Raw genomic sequence first — 15659 nt, 5'->3', positions numbered from 1 at the left:
CTTGAGAGTGGGGAGGGGCAGAAGGGAGAGGAAGAGAGAGAATCTTAAGCAGGCTCCACGCCCAGGTCCCTCTCACAACCCTGAGACCAGGACCTGATCTGACATCAAGAGTCAGATGCTTAACCGACTGAACTATCCAGGTGCCCCTACTTCATTTTATTCTTTTTATTTTTTAATTTTTTAAATTTTTAAAAAGATTTTATTTATTTATTTGACACAGAGAGAGATCACAAATAAGCAGAGAGGCAGGCAGAGAGAGAGGGGGAAGCAGGCTCCTTGCTGAGCAGAGAGCCCGATGTGGGGCTCAATCCCAGGACCCTGAGATCATGACCTGAGCCGAGGGCAGAGGCTTAACCCACTGAACCACCCAGGTGCCCCTCATTTTATTCTTGATACAACTTTATTAGGAAGCAAATAGGGAATAGGCTGTTAGTAAGTGGCTCTCCTCTTAGGCCCTGTGTCCTAGAATGAGTTATATAACCTGTATGTATTTCAGATAATGTATCTGAAAATGTTGATCCAGACTCCTCAACCTTGCCACTGTTGATGTTTCGGCCTACATAATCCTTTGTCGTGGGCCGGTCCTGTCCATTGTAGGATGTTTAGCTGCATCCCTGGCCTCTCTAATGCTCCTGGCCTGACTAATGCCAGGAGTAGTCCCCCTTCTACGCAGCATTCAGATATGTCTGCATACATTGCCACCTGTCCCTGGAGGTTAGAATTGCCCCACTGATGTAGATAATTATAGTTGGTACTGTCTTTATAAGTTTAATTTGAGGGTTAAATCTGCTGATGTACAGTGTGCCTAAAATAGTACCTGGCTTACAGTGGAAGGTGAGCACTCAGTGACGGAAACACTAAAGGTTTTACAGGCACTCTCTGTCTTAAGCTTCAGCGCCATCCTAAGAGATAGGTAGTGATACTGTCCAGTTAATCATTGAGGAAACTGGACAACTTATTTAGCCTTTGTCTTTGCTAGTTTTCCCTCTTAAAAATAACTTTTGGTGTTAAAATAACTATAAATGATCTTTAGAATCAGGTTAGAACTTAAAATGAAGTTGAAATAAAAACTCAGAATAATGGGTCTCTGAAGGGAAAGCACAGGGATAGAAGAGAAACGGGACTGAAGAAGGGCGCATTATAGGCTTCAGCGCTAATATTTTTTCTTAAAATAAAAAATCTTAAGTGAATATACACATATAATATGAAGATTTGATAATGCTTGTGGGGACACTAAAGCTCATTTTCTCTAAATATTAACTGTATGTTATGAAAGCTTCAAAAATAAAATTACAAAACATAAAATATATATTCTCATATTTGATTACATTGCTTTCATCTGATGTTCATGAAACTATCTGGAAATTAAAAGTACTTGATCAGAATCTGTGTTTCGTACCTTATGCATTTTAATGTTTTAAAAAAATTTGTTCTAATAGAGTTATTTAGTTTTCTAAGATGTGTTTTAAGATGTGTTTTAACTTGTGAAAGGCATAAGATTTTTTATTTATTTTTTATTTATTTTTTATTTTTTTAAAAGATTTTATTTATTTATTTGACAGAGAGAGATCACAAGTAGGCAGAGAGGCAGGCAGAGAGAGAGAGAGAGGAGGAAGCAGGCTCCCTGCTGAGCAGAGAGCCCGATTTGGGACTCTATCCCAGGACCCTGAGATCATGACCTGAGCCGAAGGCAGTGGCTTAACCCACTGAGCCACCCAGGCGCCCAGGCATAAGATTTATTAAAGTGTTCTTAAATGTGCTCTGAAATATTTTCAAAGTGTTTTAAAGTATGCTCTATGAATGATGTTATTGTACTCTAAATTCAAAGCACAGTGCTTCATTAAGTTTGCTTGATAAGTTTTAAGTTCATAGTACATATCATAAATTTCCTGAAAAGTATTTTCTTCTGTAGGTATTAAAGTTCATTGGTAGTCTTTGGTACAAGGAATTACGTTCTCTCATTTCTAACACATAGCAGTTATGACCAGTAAGCTAAAAAAATTTTTTGGACTAGTTCCCTTAATAAACACTGATAGGAAGCTTAAAATATGGAGCTTAATTTGTTGTACTCCTACTTCTAATGAGTTATTTTGACAGATTTTTAGTCTCCTGAAGTCATTACATCTCCACGACTGGAAGAAAGAAATACTTATTTTAAAACTTAAGTATGCATATCCGGGGCCTCCTGGGTGGCTTAGTGGGTTAAGCCTCTGCCTTTGGCTCAGGTCATGATCCCAGGGTCTTGGGATTGAGCCCCGCATCGGGCTCTCTACTCTGCGGCGAGCCTGCTTCCTTCCTCTCTCTGCCTGCCTCTCTGCCTACTTCTGATATCTGTCTGTCAAATAAATAAATAAAATCTTAAAAAAAAAAAAAGAAAGTCTATAGCATGTGAGATCTTGCCTATGCTTGAATTTGGTCTAATGTTCAGGAAGAGTTTGTGTTTCTTGTTGAGCTCAGTTTCACCTCCCTGTGGCTTTTTGGGAATTGCACAGACTGTTTATTCCCTCTTTCCTGTGACATCTCTTCAGATACTTGAAGAACGCTCGTGTGCTACATTCTCTTTCCTCCCTTCACACATCTGTGAGTTCCTTCAGTTTTCCGGATTCACGTAGTCATTTATACAGTTGCTCTCAGTTTCTGACCTCCTGTTTCTAAATTACATTCTCCATTTCTGGCTTCCAGATAACTCATCTTTTTAACCCTTGGCCTCTTCATGTCTCCTTCTGTCTGTGCGTTTCTTTATTCCCAGACTATGCTGTCTGAGAGTCCGTGGCTGCTCCGGCCCTGCTCCCGTCAGCGGGCTCTCTTCTTCGCCGGGAGCCCTTGCCGTACCCGTTTATTCTCCATGTTTTCCACTGCGTCTTTGATGTGTGAGATTTGGACTTCGTCTTCCAACCTCACTTGTCCGCTTGTGATAAGATCGAGCCCTCCTCTGTAAACACATATTCTTAGAAAAGCCTTTGCTAATAATATTATTTGAGAGAGAGAGCATGTGTGCACAAGCAGGGGGAGGAGGAGAGGGAGAAGCAGAGAGCTGAGCAGTCCAGTCTCAGACCCAAGATTCTGGGATCGCAAAGGTAGATGTTTAACTGACTGAGCCACCCCGGTGTCCCTCAAGTTTCTTCTCATACTTTCCTAAAACGTGGATTTACAAAATCTTTTTTGTTACATAGGCATCGGGGAGATGTTGTCTTTAATTTCTTTGGCACAGAATATAGAGCCTGATTTGGGAGAGAGTTATTTTAATCATACTAGATTTAAAAAATAAATTTCTTCTCAAATTATGGGGAATAATAGTCATTCTCTTTGTGTAAACTTTGCTGAAACAAATGTTGGTCGTGCATATTGGTCTTATGTGATAGAGTTGAGGCAGGTGTTTTCATTAATGAACAGATTTTTAAAATAATTTATAGAGAGAACAAGGATAAAATAGTACTTAATGCCTTTGAGAAGAAGAATTGAGTAATTTAAACATTTCTGTGAGCCAATGACTGACTAACCAACTGCTTATGCTTTGATGTTCTTTTCTGTTAGGTGTGCTATCGAGTAGTCATGCAGCTCTGTGGACTTTGGGGTCACCCTGTTTTAGCAGTGAGAGTCTTATTTGAAATGAAAACTGCTAAGATAAAACCAAATGCTATTACTTATGGTTATTATAATAAGGTAAGTGGGATCGACATTGGACAACCTGTGCTGCTTAACTAAGATTGATACATTTTTGTACATTTTACTATTCATGAAACTTATTTTAGAATTTTAAGCTATAGTGACTTAGTGTATTTTATTTGTATGTATTTCTTTAAAAAAATAAAGTATTCCTACCAATCTTTATTTTTAACCGTTATTTTACCTGTAGGTAGTTTTGGAGAGCCCATGGCCTAGCAGTACCCGCAGTGGTATCTTCTTATGGACGAAGGTACGGAATGTGGTACGTGGCTTGGCACAATTTAGGCAGCCGCTTAAAAAGACCGTGCCAAAGTCACAGGTCTCCTCACTATCAGGTAATACACGTGGTTGGAAAGATACTCTATTGCTGAACCATAAGCTTTATATAGGCATAAGAGTGTTTAATTGTATGAAATAGAAAACATAAATGAAATTTTGGTTGATGTTTTCATATATAACTAAAGATAGAGATTACATTAGTCCCAAATTATTTTGCCCCCACAAATTTAGAAAGTGTTCTGCAACTGCAAATGAATTGTGGAGCATTCGTGTTTCGTTTCAGAAATGGTCAGTGCATGAGTTATTGAACTGCTGTTGTCCTTATCTTTAGCTCCTCCGAATGCCACAGGTGGAAGTGATGGGGACACGGTGAGCCACGGTAGCGTGGATAGTTCTAATGATGCTAACAGTGGGGAGCACACAGTCTTCGTCAGAGATTTAATCAGGCTTGATTCCACTGATAATCACTTTAGCACAGGTACTAAAATCTGGATTTTACTAACCCTTCACTTACTCTCTTGTAAAGTCTTTACCTTTTTAAAAAGCTTTTACCTTCCTTTCTTAAGAGTTTGTGCAATGAGTACTTTAAAAATACTTTATATAAATAAGGGAAGAAATTACACCTCTGATTGCAGATCCCTTCTTTTTATTTCCTAAAATACAAGAAATTAACTTTGGAGTGCTGTGCAGAAGGCTCCAGCGTGGTGTTCCTTTGTATTTGTTCATCATTAGTTCGTGAAGGTACATGATACAGCTGTAGGAATGATGAACTGGGGGACTTGAATTTAGTGATACAAATTGCAGATCTCTTTTTCATTAAGTGGAAAATATTAAGAATTTGAAATTGTGAATATTAAAGAGAGAAGAAAATAAGTCACACACCATGAGAAAGAGTATTCTCTTCATATGGTCATTCTTTTCAATGACATTTTTTAAAATCTGAGAAACTTCTGAAGCGCCTTTTACATACAAAGCTCCGGGCATCCCCTCTGTCCTCCCAAGTTAGAAATATGCGTTATTTCACTAGCACCTGGAGCAAATATGTGTGTGTTGCACATCCCTCTTTTTGTGTTGTTTTTCTTTTTTGTTGTTGTTATTGTTAATAATCTCAAGCTTTTCTTTAAAAAGAATCCTAAGTCTGATTCCTGTGCTTCATCTGATGAACTTGTCTCAATGACTGAAGTTTCCTTTTTTCTGCTCTTTGTTGCTCTGCTTTTTGCTCTGTGCTGTTTCTTGGTGCTGCATTTGTCCTTGGCTGTCATGGTGTGGGGTGCAGACAGACTTGTATGACGTGAAGCTATGGATACGCGTGTGCATTAATTCTACCCTTGAATGTTAACCACTTCAGGTAATTTCCCGTTTATTAGGTTAAATTTTGCTGACATGCAAGGGTGGGGGAGAGACCTTTGTTGTGCTGAAAGTATTGTTATAGGTAGAAAGCAATTTGAGTTTTCTTGACTTCTTCCTCTTCAGATAAGAGTAATCCTGTATATACCATTGAAAATATCTAGCTAACATTTCTCTGTCATTTTGCAAAGCATATTTGTTGTCTTATTTGAAAATACACCATGCCTTGCTATAATTCTTCCTTTGGGGTTGGTTTGTAGCATCATTGTATCCACTAGTTTTATGGAGATTAAATGCTTCTGTGTTCCAGCTGTTGAGATGATTTTGCTTGCTAAAACTGCTTTGCTAAGTTCTTGTGCTAAAAATTACCCCATAATTACAGAAGCATGTATAAATCATCAAAAGTCAACATAGAGCTCTAAGTTACAATCCTGTTTGTAAATTCACTGTCTTCAGCAGTAGGAATTTTTATATGACTTCAATTTTAAAGTAGTTTTACTTTATTTCTTCCTGTATTTGTTCCTAAAACTTGTATGAAGAATAGACTTTTATGAAGAAATGGACTTCATTTATGAAAAAAAGAAAAGGGAATAATTTTGTGATATGAAGCCATTTAATCGAATAATTATAATTTTAAAAAATCGTGTTCTTATTCTTCTAAACTTACCTACATTTAGTTAAAAAAAAAAAAAAAAAGATTCCAGTAGTTGGGGAAGAAACTTCAGATCCCTTTTCCATATTTATCTTTTTTTTTTTTAAGATTTTATTTATTTATTTGACAGACAGAGATCACAAGTAGGCAGAGAGGCAGGCAGAGAGAGAGAGAGAGGAGGAAGCAGGCTCTCCGGGGAGGAGAGAGCCCAATGTGGGGCTCGATCCCAGGACCAGGATCATGACCCAAGCCGAAGGCAGAGGCTTTAACCCACTGAGCCACCCAGGCGCCCCTCCATATGTATCTTTAAAGTTACATTTCAAATGGCTGAAGACCTATTGCTGAATTTACAGTGATTGTGTGTCCTTGTAGAGTTTCTGGTGACATCATTTGATACTTTTAGAGACTTCCAACCAAAGTGCTTAGGTTACTCTTTCTTTAGGGATTCTGTTGTAGAACCTTTCCACTCGGTACCTGATACAGAGTCACTTAGCTTGTTGGGGGGCATATCTTGATTTAATGGTCTGCTTAGTCCCCAGTCTGGTGTCCATTTCATGGCACATCACGCCTTACCAGACTTTCTGAGGGGCCAATAAAAAACTGACAAATTAATCATTCTAACGAGGGGTATGTAAAGAAGTTTAGTTCTTTTTTTCTATTGCAGACCCAAAGTTTGGCAGTATAACATGCAGCAGAAGGTAGAAGGCACTACAGTTAACTCTTGAACAACATGGGTCCACTTCCATGCCAGTTTTTTCCCCCCCAATAAATCCAGTACTGTAAATGTATTTTCTCTTCTTTATGATTTTCATCCCCCCCCCTCTTCCTTTAAATTTGAGTATGGTTTATACGTGATGTTACATTAGTCTCCGGTCTAAAACATGGGGATTCAACTTCTTTCTATGCTGTGCTCACCATAGTCACCGCACAGCAGTATTACAATACTTGAAGACTTTTTAATAATGTTTTCTTTTCTCTAGCTTCCTTTACTGTAAGAATACAGTATGTAATCACAGAATACAGGATATGTGTTAATCAGTTGTTTATGTTATCAGTAAGGCTGCCATGAACAGTAGACAGTTATAGTTCACTTTGGGGGAGTGAAGAGTTCTGCCTGGATTTTTGCTTGTACGGGGCGGGAGGGCCAGTGTTAAAGGGTTAGCCGCGTTGCTCCTGTTTCATTTTCACTAACGTCCTCTATAAGGATTCTCTAGGATCTTTGTTTCAGTTACCATTTTAAATGACAGAACTCGAAAGTCAAATAGACTTGTTTAAAACTTTATTTTGAAATTATTTCAGATTTATGAAAATGTTGCTAGTATAGTGCAGAGAACGGGTGAATAATTTCTATCCAGAGTCATTCTTAGTTTGCCCTGTTTGCTTTATCATTTTCTTTCTGTACACAAATGTACATTCTTTCTCTGAGTCCTGTGGCAGCAGGTTGCATACATCTTGCCCTTCTACCTTTTAAATACCTCAGTGGTGTTTTTCTCTGATAAAACCATAGTATAGTCAACCAGATTCAGACAGATACCGATATACTACTTTAATCTGTAGGCTGCATTCCAGTGTTGTCAGTTGCTGTAATGTCCTTTGTGGGACTCTAGATCCCTCTCTTTGGTCTCCTTTAACCAGGCGCAGTTCCTTATCCTTTCTTTGTCTTTTGACCTTTCTGAAGAATTCAGTTATTTTGTGGAACGTTCCTTAGTTTGAGTTTGTGTGATGTTCCCTTGTGGTTAGCTTGGGCTGTACATTCATGTCTCTGTTGTCCCTCCCGAGGCGCACGCTGTCTGTCTACCTCTCATTGGTGATACTCATTTTGATCACCGGTTCCTTCTCATTATCATGATTGCCCCTGCAGATGATGAGCTGTCTGGAAGGAGACTCTGAGATTGGGCAGTAATACCCTCCTTCTCATCATGCTTTCTCTTTTAAATTTAGCATCCATTGATGATTTTGCCTTAACTGGTCTTCACTATAAAGTAGTGATATTGAGGCACCTGAGCAGCTCAGTTGGTTGGGCATCTGAATCTGATTTCTGCTCACATCATGATCTCAGGATCCTGAGATGAAGTCCTGTGTGAGGCTCTGAGCGCAGTGTGGAGTCTGCTTGAAATTCTCCTCTCCCTCAGAACCCTCCCACTGTATTCGCTTGCTCTCTTCAAATAAATAAATCTTAAAAAAAAAAAAAAAAAAGTAGTGATTTGCCAACTCTGTCCTCCATCCAGATTTATAGGATGGTATTCTGTGTCTTTTGGTTTAATAATTTTACTCAGGCATATCCTGAGTATGTTTTTAAACACTTCCTTTCTTGTACAACAAAATGTTCCTGTTCTTGTAGCTTTCCTGCCAGAGATCTGTTATCAGCCATTTAGTCAAGGATCCCAGGTTCCTTTCAATGGGCGGTAGATTCTAGAAGCCAAGATCTGGGCTCTAGGTATGCTTACACTACAGGTTATTACTGCTTTTAGAATTTTTCAGCAGAGCTGGAAAATATGTATATATGAGGGGAAAAAAAAATATGTATATTTTGGAAATACCTCCATTTTCTTTTCTTTTAAAGATTTATTTATTTACTTGAGGGTGGGGGTGGGCAAAGGGAGAGGGAGGGAGAATCCCAAGCAGACTCCCTGTTGAGTGCAGAACCCAACACAGGGCTTGATCTCAAGACCTGAGATCATGACCTGGTCGAAAAACCGAGTGTCGGATGCTTAACCAGCTGAGTCGCCCAGGCACCCCTAGAAATATTTCCATTTTCATATCAACCCCACAGGTTTTTCTTTGACTTCCTTCATTTCATTTTTTTTTAAAGATTTTATTTATTCATCTGACAGACAGAGATCACAAGTAGACAGAGAGGCAAGCAGAGAGAGAGAGGAGGAAGCAGGCTCCCTGCTGAGCAGAGAGCCCGATGCGGGACTCCATCCCAGGACCCTGAGATCATGACCTGAGCCGAAGGCAGCGGCTTAACCCACTGAGCCACCCAGGCGCCCCTTCCTTCATTTCATTTTTTAAAAATCTCTCTTCTTCCACAGTCAGTATCTTGGCTTCCGGTAACTCATTTGCTCAGTCCTGCAGTATATATAAAATAATTTCAGAATTGCTACATCTGTTACTCAGACTTTCTAAGGACTTTAGGATTTGTCTGTTACCACCTCCCTTCCCAGGTTTAGGGTATATACTCAAAATAACATGTTGAAGAGTTTCTTGGATTAGTCCTCTCCCCGTCCCACCCGGTTCTCCATCCCTTCAGTACGGTTGTTCTTGTGAAATACAGTTGGTCCCATTTGTTCCTGTTCACATTCAGTTTTAGTCACCACCTTCCTCCCAGTTTTGTTGATTTAATTTTTTTGAATATGTAAAAATAAAAATACAACACAATAAGCCATATTTAGAGGAGTGTCCACTCTCTTTATCCCTTCCATCCTATTTCCCCCCATCCCTTGTAGTTAACCAGTTGTGTTGTTTTCTGGTATGTTATTTCTGCATTTCTTTTTGCAAAAGTAAACAGATACATGCTTGTTTTATTTCCTCTTCTTTCTTTCACAAAAGGTAGCATTGTATACGTACTCCAAAAGAGACTTCCCAGAACATCTTGTCCAGATCTGTTAATCTGCGGATGAGGAAGCTGAGATTCAGTGCTTCCACTTTGAGCCTTCAGTGCTCCTCTTCTTCCTGCTCTTGGCTGCTGACCTTCTGTTTACCGTGTCCTGCGTGCTTCGTGGGCTTTCTTGTCTTCCTCCATGAGTTTAAATCATGTAAATCAGTGCAGGTTTCTTCTGACATTTTATAGCTGGTCTATGCATAGATGAACGCTTCCACCTGTAAGCTTGATTCTTTCTCAACAGGCGGTCAGTCTGACCAAGGCTATGGGTCTAAAGATGAACTTAGGAAGGATGATGCGGAAATTCACATGCCCGAAGAACAAGCAACAAGAGACGTGATACCCAAAATGAAAGTGCACACAGAAGGTGAAGTACTGGTATTTACTTGCTCTGCTTAGAAAAACACTGTTACTAATTCTTTTTAAGTTTATTTATCTTTTTATTTTTTAAGAACCTCTACACCCAGGGCGCTTGGGTGGCTCAGTGGGTTAAAGCCTCTGCTTTCGGCTCAGGTTATGATCCCAGGGTCCTGGGATTGAGCCCTGCATAGGGCTCTCTGCTCAGCAGGGAGCCTGCTTACTCCTCTTTCTCTCTGCCTGCCTCTGCCTCTGTGCCTACTTGTAATCTCTGCCTGTCAAATAAAATAAATAAAATCTTAACAACAACAAAAAATCTCTACACCCAGCGTGGGGCTTGAACTCACAGCCCTGAGATCAGGAGTCGTGTGCTCTTCTGGATGAGCCAGCCGGGCCCCCCGTTACTGATTAAGTCGGATGTGATCATTCTGATGATAATTTCAAGAAAGAAATACAGGGTCTGGGCTTATAAAATCCTATGTAATATGATGTATGGAGAGAGAATGAGTAGTTTCTGAGTTTTAGAATTTAAGAGATCTTTAGAGACTGTAGGTCAGCCCTCAGTTTGTAGACAGTGCAGGCCACTGAGGTTATTTGTCAGAGGCAAAGAGCTGTTTTGTGATAGAGCCAGGGCTGAACTTTGAGTCATCAAACTTGTGTTCCAGTGCTTGTTTTATTTAAAAATGCTCTTTGATGGAAGTCCTTCAAATATCTAAGTATGTATTTTTTCATTGGTAGGTTAGATATAGTGTCCAAGGTTTTCCTGTCTTTTTTTTTTTTTTATGGGACTCATTGAGGTACATATGATTTACATTAATCATTTTATGGAAATGTGGAGGAATTTTCTGGCTTTGTGGTAATAAGATGTTCTTCCTATCCTTTTACACAAAAGGACACTTTCTTTAATGATCTTACTTAATTGATGCTCCATAGTTAGCAGAAGCAAGCCTCTCTCCTACTTTGTAAGCAAAGGGATTATAAATGGAGGCCAAAACCTTTCATTTACTCACAGGAATGCTCAAGTTAGGGTTATTGATGCTAAAATAAAGCATTTATTTGCATCAGTACTGGCAACATTTTATGGCATAAAGTAAATGAGATACAGTAAATTAATGATAAAATAGTCATCTCTTCACTCCCACTTGGGAAAAAATATTTTTAAAAATATTAAAATCATTGCCAGTTTGGATACCTTTTATTTCTCTTTGTTGTCTGATTGCTGTTGCTAGGACTTCTAATACTATGTTGAACAAGAGTGGTGAGAGTGGGCATCCTTGTCATGTTCCTGATCTCAACGAGAAGGCCTCAAGCTTTTTCCCATTGAGGATGATATTTGCTGTGGGTCTTTCATAGATAGATTTTATGAAGTTCAGGAATGTTCCCTCTATCCCTATACTTTGAAGCGTTTTAATCAGGAATGGATGCTGGATTTTGTCAAATGCTTTTTCTGCATCAATTGAGAGGACCATGTGGTTCTTCTCTCTTCTCTTATTAATTTGTTCTATCACACTGATTGATTTGCAAATGTTGAACCATCCTTGTAGCCCAGGGATGAATCCCACCTGATCATGGTGGATAATCTTTTTAATGTGCTGTTGGATCGTGTTTGCTAGGATCTTGTTGAGAATCTTAGCATCCATATTCATCAGTGATATTGTTCTGAAATTCTCCTTTTTGGTAGGGTCTTTGCCTGGTTTGGGGATCAGGGTAATGCTGGCTTCATAGGAAGAGTATGGAAGTTTTCTTTCTGCTTCAATTTTTGGAAACAGCTTCAGGAGAATAGGTGTTGTTTCTTCTTTGAAAGTTTGGTAGAATTCCCCAGGGAATCCATCAGGTCCTGGGTTCTTGTTTTTTGGGAGGTTTTTGATCACTGCTTCAATCTCGTTACTAGATATCGGTCTATTCAGATTGTCAGTTTCTTCCTGGTTCAATTTTGGGAGTTTATAGTTTTCCAGGAATGCATCCATTTCATCTAGGTTGCTTAGCCTATTGGCATATAACTGTTGATAATAACTTCTGATGATTGTTTCTACTTCCTTGGTGTTAGTTGTAATCTCTCCTTTTTCATTCATAATTTTATTAATTTGGGCTTTCTCTCTTTGCTTTTGGATTAGTGTGGCCAATGGTTTATCGATCTTTTTTTTTTCTTTTAAAGATTTTATTTATTTATTTGACAGAGATCACAAGTAGGCAGAGAGGCAGGCAGAGAGAGAGGAGGAAGCAGGCTTCCTGCCGAGCAGAGAGCCCAATGTGGGGCTCGATCCCAGGACTCTGGGATCATGACCTGAGCCGAAGGCAGAGGCTTTAATCCACTGAGCCACCCAGGTGCCCCTGGTTTATCGATCTTATTGATTCTTTCAAAAAGCCAGCTTCTAGTTTCATTGATACATTCTACTGTATCTCTGGTTTCTGCCTCATTGATCTCAGCTCTAATCTTGATTATTTCTCTTCTTATGTGTGGAGTTGGTTTGATTTGTTGTTGATTCTCCAGTTCTTTAAGGTGTAGAGACAGCTGGTGTGTTCTGGATTTTTCAATTTTTTTGAGGGAGGCTTGGATGGCTATGTATTTCCCCTTTAGGACCGCCTTTGCTGTATCCCATAGGTTTTGGACCGAAGTGTCTTCATTCTCATTGATTTCCATGAATTGTTTCAGTTCTTCTTTGATCTCCTGGTTGATCCAAGCATTCTTTTTTTTTTTTTTTTTTTTTTAAGATTTTATTTATTTGACAGAGAGAGAGAAATCACAAGTAGGCAGAGAGGCAGGCAGAGAGAGATAGGGGAGGAAGCAGGCTCCCTGCGGAGCAGAGAGCCCGACATGGGGTTCGATCCCAAGATCCTGGGATCATGACCTGAGCCGAAGGCAGAGGCTTTAACCCACTGAGCCACCCAGGCGCCCCTGATCCAAGCATTCTTAAGCAAGATGGTCTGTAGCTTCCAAGCTGTTTGAGTTCCTTCTGAACTTTTCCTTGTGATTGAGCTCCAGTTTCAAAGCATTGTGATCTGAGAATATGCAGGGAATAATCTCAGTCTTTTGGTATCGGTTGAGTCCTGATTTGTGATCCAGTATGTGGTCTATTCTGGAGAAGGCTCCATGTGTACTTGAGAAGAATGAGTATTCTGCTTTTTAGGGTGGAATGTTCTGTATATATCTATGAGGTCCATCTGGTCCAATGTGTCATTCAATGCTCTTGTTTCTTTCTTGATTTTCTGCTTCGATAATCTGTCTATTTCTGAGAGAGGTGTGTTAAGATCTCCTACTATTAATGTATTCACATCAATATATGGTTTCTGTTCAGTTTTAGTAAAAGTAGGAATAACATCCAAATACTTTTTTCCCCAGAAGTGTGTGATGTCTCTGCTGTTGGGGCGAAACATTCCCAAGCTGGTACAGAGCCACAGAGTCCCACCGAGCCTCCTGCATGGGGTGGCAGTATTGTGAAAGTTCCGTCCGGGATATTTGACCTCACTGGCAGGAGGAGCAGCACTGGTGAGTCTTCAAAGATTGCTGGCCAAATATTTAAAATAGTTTTAATAACATCAATTGATGACTTAGTTGTGATGATCATGCTAAAGAGCCAGAAGTTTGAATCCTTTCCCTGGGTTAAGAAGTTGTTATTTAAAATATTGTATCAAAGGAAGGGTATTTATTGTGCTTAGTTGTTATTGGGAGTACCTTTGCTTGTTGTGGTGCCTCTTCTCAGTTTGGTCCCTCTTTCTCAGGGTAGATGATGAGAGGGCCTCCTATACTCATGAAGAACAGAGGGGCACTCATGTTACTCAATTCCAGGGGGGCTTTTGTGTGGCAGTGGAAAGGCAGTGGAAGGAAAAGATTGATATCACTGTGCTGTATTGTGGAAAAATACCAGTGTGTCTCTAATTTGGCCAGTTGTTAAGGCCTCTTGAGCCACTTATTTGTGATTAAGTATTTATAATGAATAACTCTCTTGCCTGTGACTCCCTTGAATTTCAGTTCACTCCTTTCAGTTGTGTTTTAGGCCTCCTGAGTACCCTCCAAACATGCATCTAAGTCTGTGATTTCAAAGGCCAAAGAGATCGGCCTTGTGTTTCTTGCCCTTTTTTAGTAGTAACTATAATTCACTTCTCTAAGTCAGCTGTCTTAAGTGTATCTGTTATATGACTTACAGAAATTAATTTGCTCAGCTTCCTAAATTCATGTAGGAATACTCCTTATTCTGAAGTCTCTCCTTCTTTTAGATTCACTAATACCAAATTGATTTTGTTTGTTTTTTTGGGGGGGCAGGTAGTATTCAAGAGGTAGAGCTAAAAAGGTTTTGGAAAAAATAATTAATATGTATGTTGTGTATCCTATTTTCCAAACCTGTTGCTAGCAGGTTTAAAAAAGAAAAAGAGGAAGACACAGTTTTCTTTATCAGAGGATTATAATCTTCTCAGAATATTGACATGGACAAAGTCTGGTGTGCTTCCCTCCCTCTTTACTCATCCTGTGTCCGTGTCATGTCTTTTCTTTCTTTTTCTTTTTTTTTTTTAAAGATTTTATTTATTTATTTGAGAGAGAGCACAAGTAGGCAGAGAGGCAGGCAGAGAGAGGAGGAAGCAGGCTCCCTGCTGAGCAGAGAGCCTGATGCGGGGCTCGATCCCAGGACTCCTGAGTTCATGACCTGAGCCAAAGGCAGCAGCTTAACCCACTGAGTCACCCAGGCACCCCTTGTGTCATGTCTTGATGTGGGAAGATTTATTCTAATACGAAAGGAAGCGGGAGTAGTGGGGCTTTTGCCAATATATCAAGGGTCAAATCTATTTTAATTGAAAAAAATGTGCCACTAAATTCCTGGAAATACTGTGAGAACCAGTAAATTTGCTAAGATCTGTTTCTCATATACTGGTAAAGGTTCACAAATTTTGGAGGTGTAAAACAGGCTAATTTAATTCTCCTAAAAGCTGTGAAATATCTCTAAGTGCTTACTCTGTTTAATTGGTATGATTATGATTATTATTTGGGACCAATTTGGAAGCTTAAAAAGAACCTAGAAATTAACCTGGAAGTTTTAAAAAGAAGACTTTATTAAAGAACTTTTCCCTCAAATCTGCTAGGTCACTATGCCTTTTAAAAAACAAATGAGAATCCTAAATAGGAATGGGTAGACTTGAGTTTTGGTAATGATTCAAATAGGAAATAGCTTTTGGTCTTGGAATGGGAAAAAAATTGCATCACTAGATTCTATACCTGAAACTAGTATTGTGCTGTATGTAAACTAACTGGAATTTAAATAAAAACAAAGAAACAAAAACCCTAAAAACAATAACAAACAGATAAACAAACAAACAAAAACTACTTGCTTCCCCCTACAGCCACCAGCATAATTTTGTTCCACTTGATCAAACAAGACTGAACTCAGAGAGAGATCTGGGATCATGTCTGTTTCATTTGCCTCTATATTTCTAGCCCATTATATGATAAATGCTAGTAGACATTTGAGTATTTGTTGAGGGATTGAATATATCTGAAAAATTTGGAGCTATGCAGATTTTGTCAGCTTTCTTGGAATTTGCCAAGTCTAAGGACTCTACTCTAGATTCTTCTACTTTGGGGAATTATTTTACTTTGGAGCAATAAGGCTTTGATTTTTAGCAAATCTATAATTCCTCCATGATTATGAATTTACTTTGTGTGGAGTAGATTCCTAGCAAATATTTGTTGAATTAGATATATGAAAGCCAGAAGGGAAGAGATTTTGTCTTTTTAGGTTAGTTGTTTAACACAAAATATATTTC

At 39.1% G+C, this 15659-nt stretch overlaps 1 protein-coding gene across 3 annotated transcripts in view; it reads left to right on the top strand.

Moving 5' to 3' along the window:
- DENND4C (DENN domain containing 4C) overlaps positions 1–15659 on the top strand; it is a 142301-nt gene that overhangs the window by 94064 nt on the left and 32578 nt on the right. For 2 of the 3 annotated variants that reach the window (XM_059411577.1, XM_059411576.1), the window contains exons 18-22: positions 3535–3663; positions 3857–4001; positions 4277–4423; positions 9793–9915; positions 13246–13392. In XM_059411577.1, coding sequence (XP_059267560.1) covers positions 3535–3663; positions 3857–4001; positions 4277–4423; positions 9793–9915; positions 13246–13392 — 691 coding nt within the window. The remainder of the gene's footprint in view (positions 1–3534; positions 3664–3856; positions 4002–4276; positions 4424–9792; positions 9916–13245; positions 13393–15659) is intronic. The other variant, XM_059411578.1, reaches the window with a different exon arrangement.

This window comes from Mustela nigripes, chromosome 9, assembly GCF_022355385.1.
Source record: "Mustela nigripes isolate SB6536 chromosome 9, MUSNIG.SB6536, whole genome shotgun sequence".
Lineage (NCBI taxonomy): Eukaryota > Metazoa > Chordata > Mammalia > Carnivora > Mustelidae > Mustela > Mustela nigripes.
Note: the sequence above shows the minus strand (reverse complement) of the source record. Positions and strands in the feature narration are given on the sequence as shown.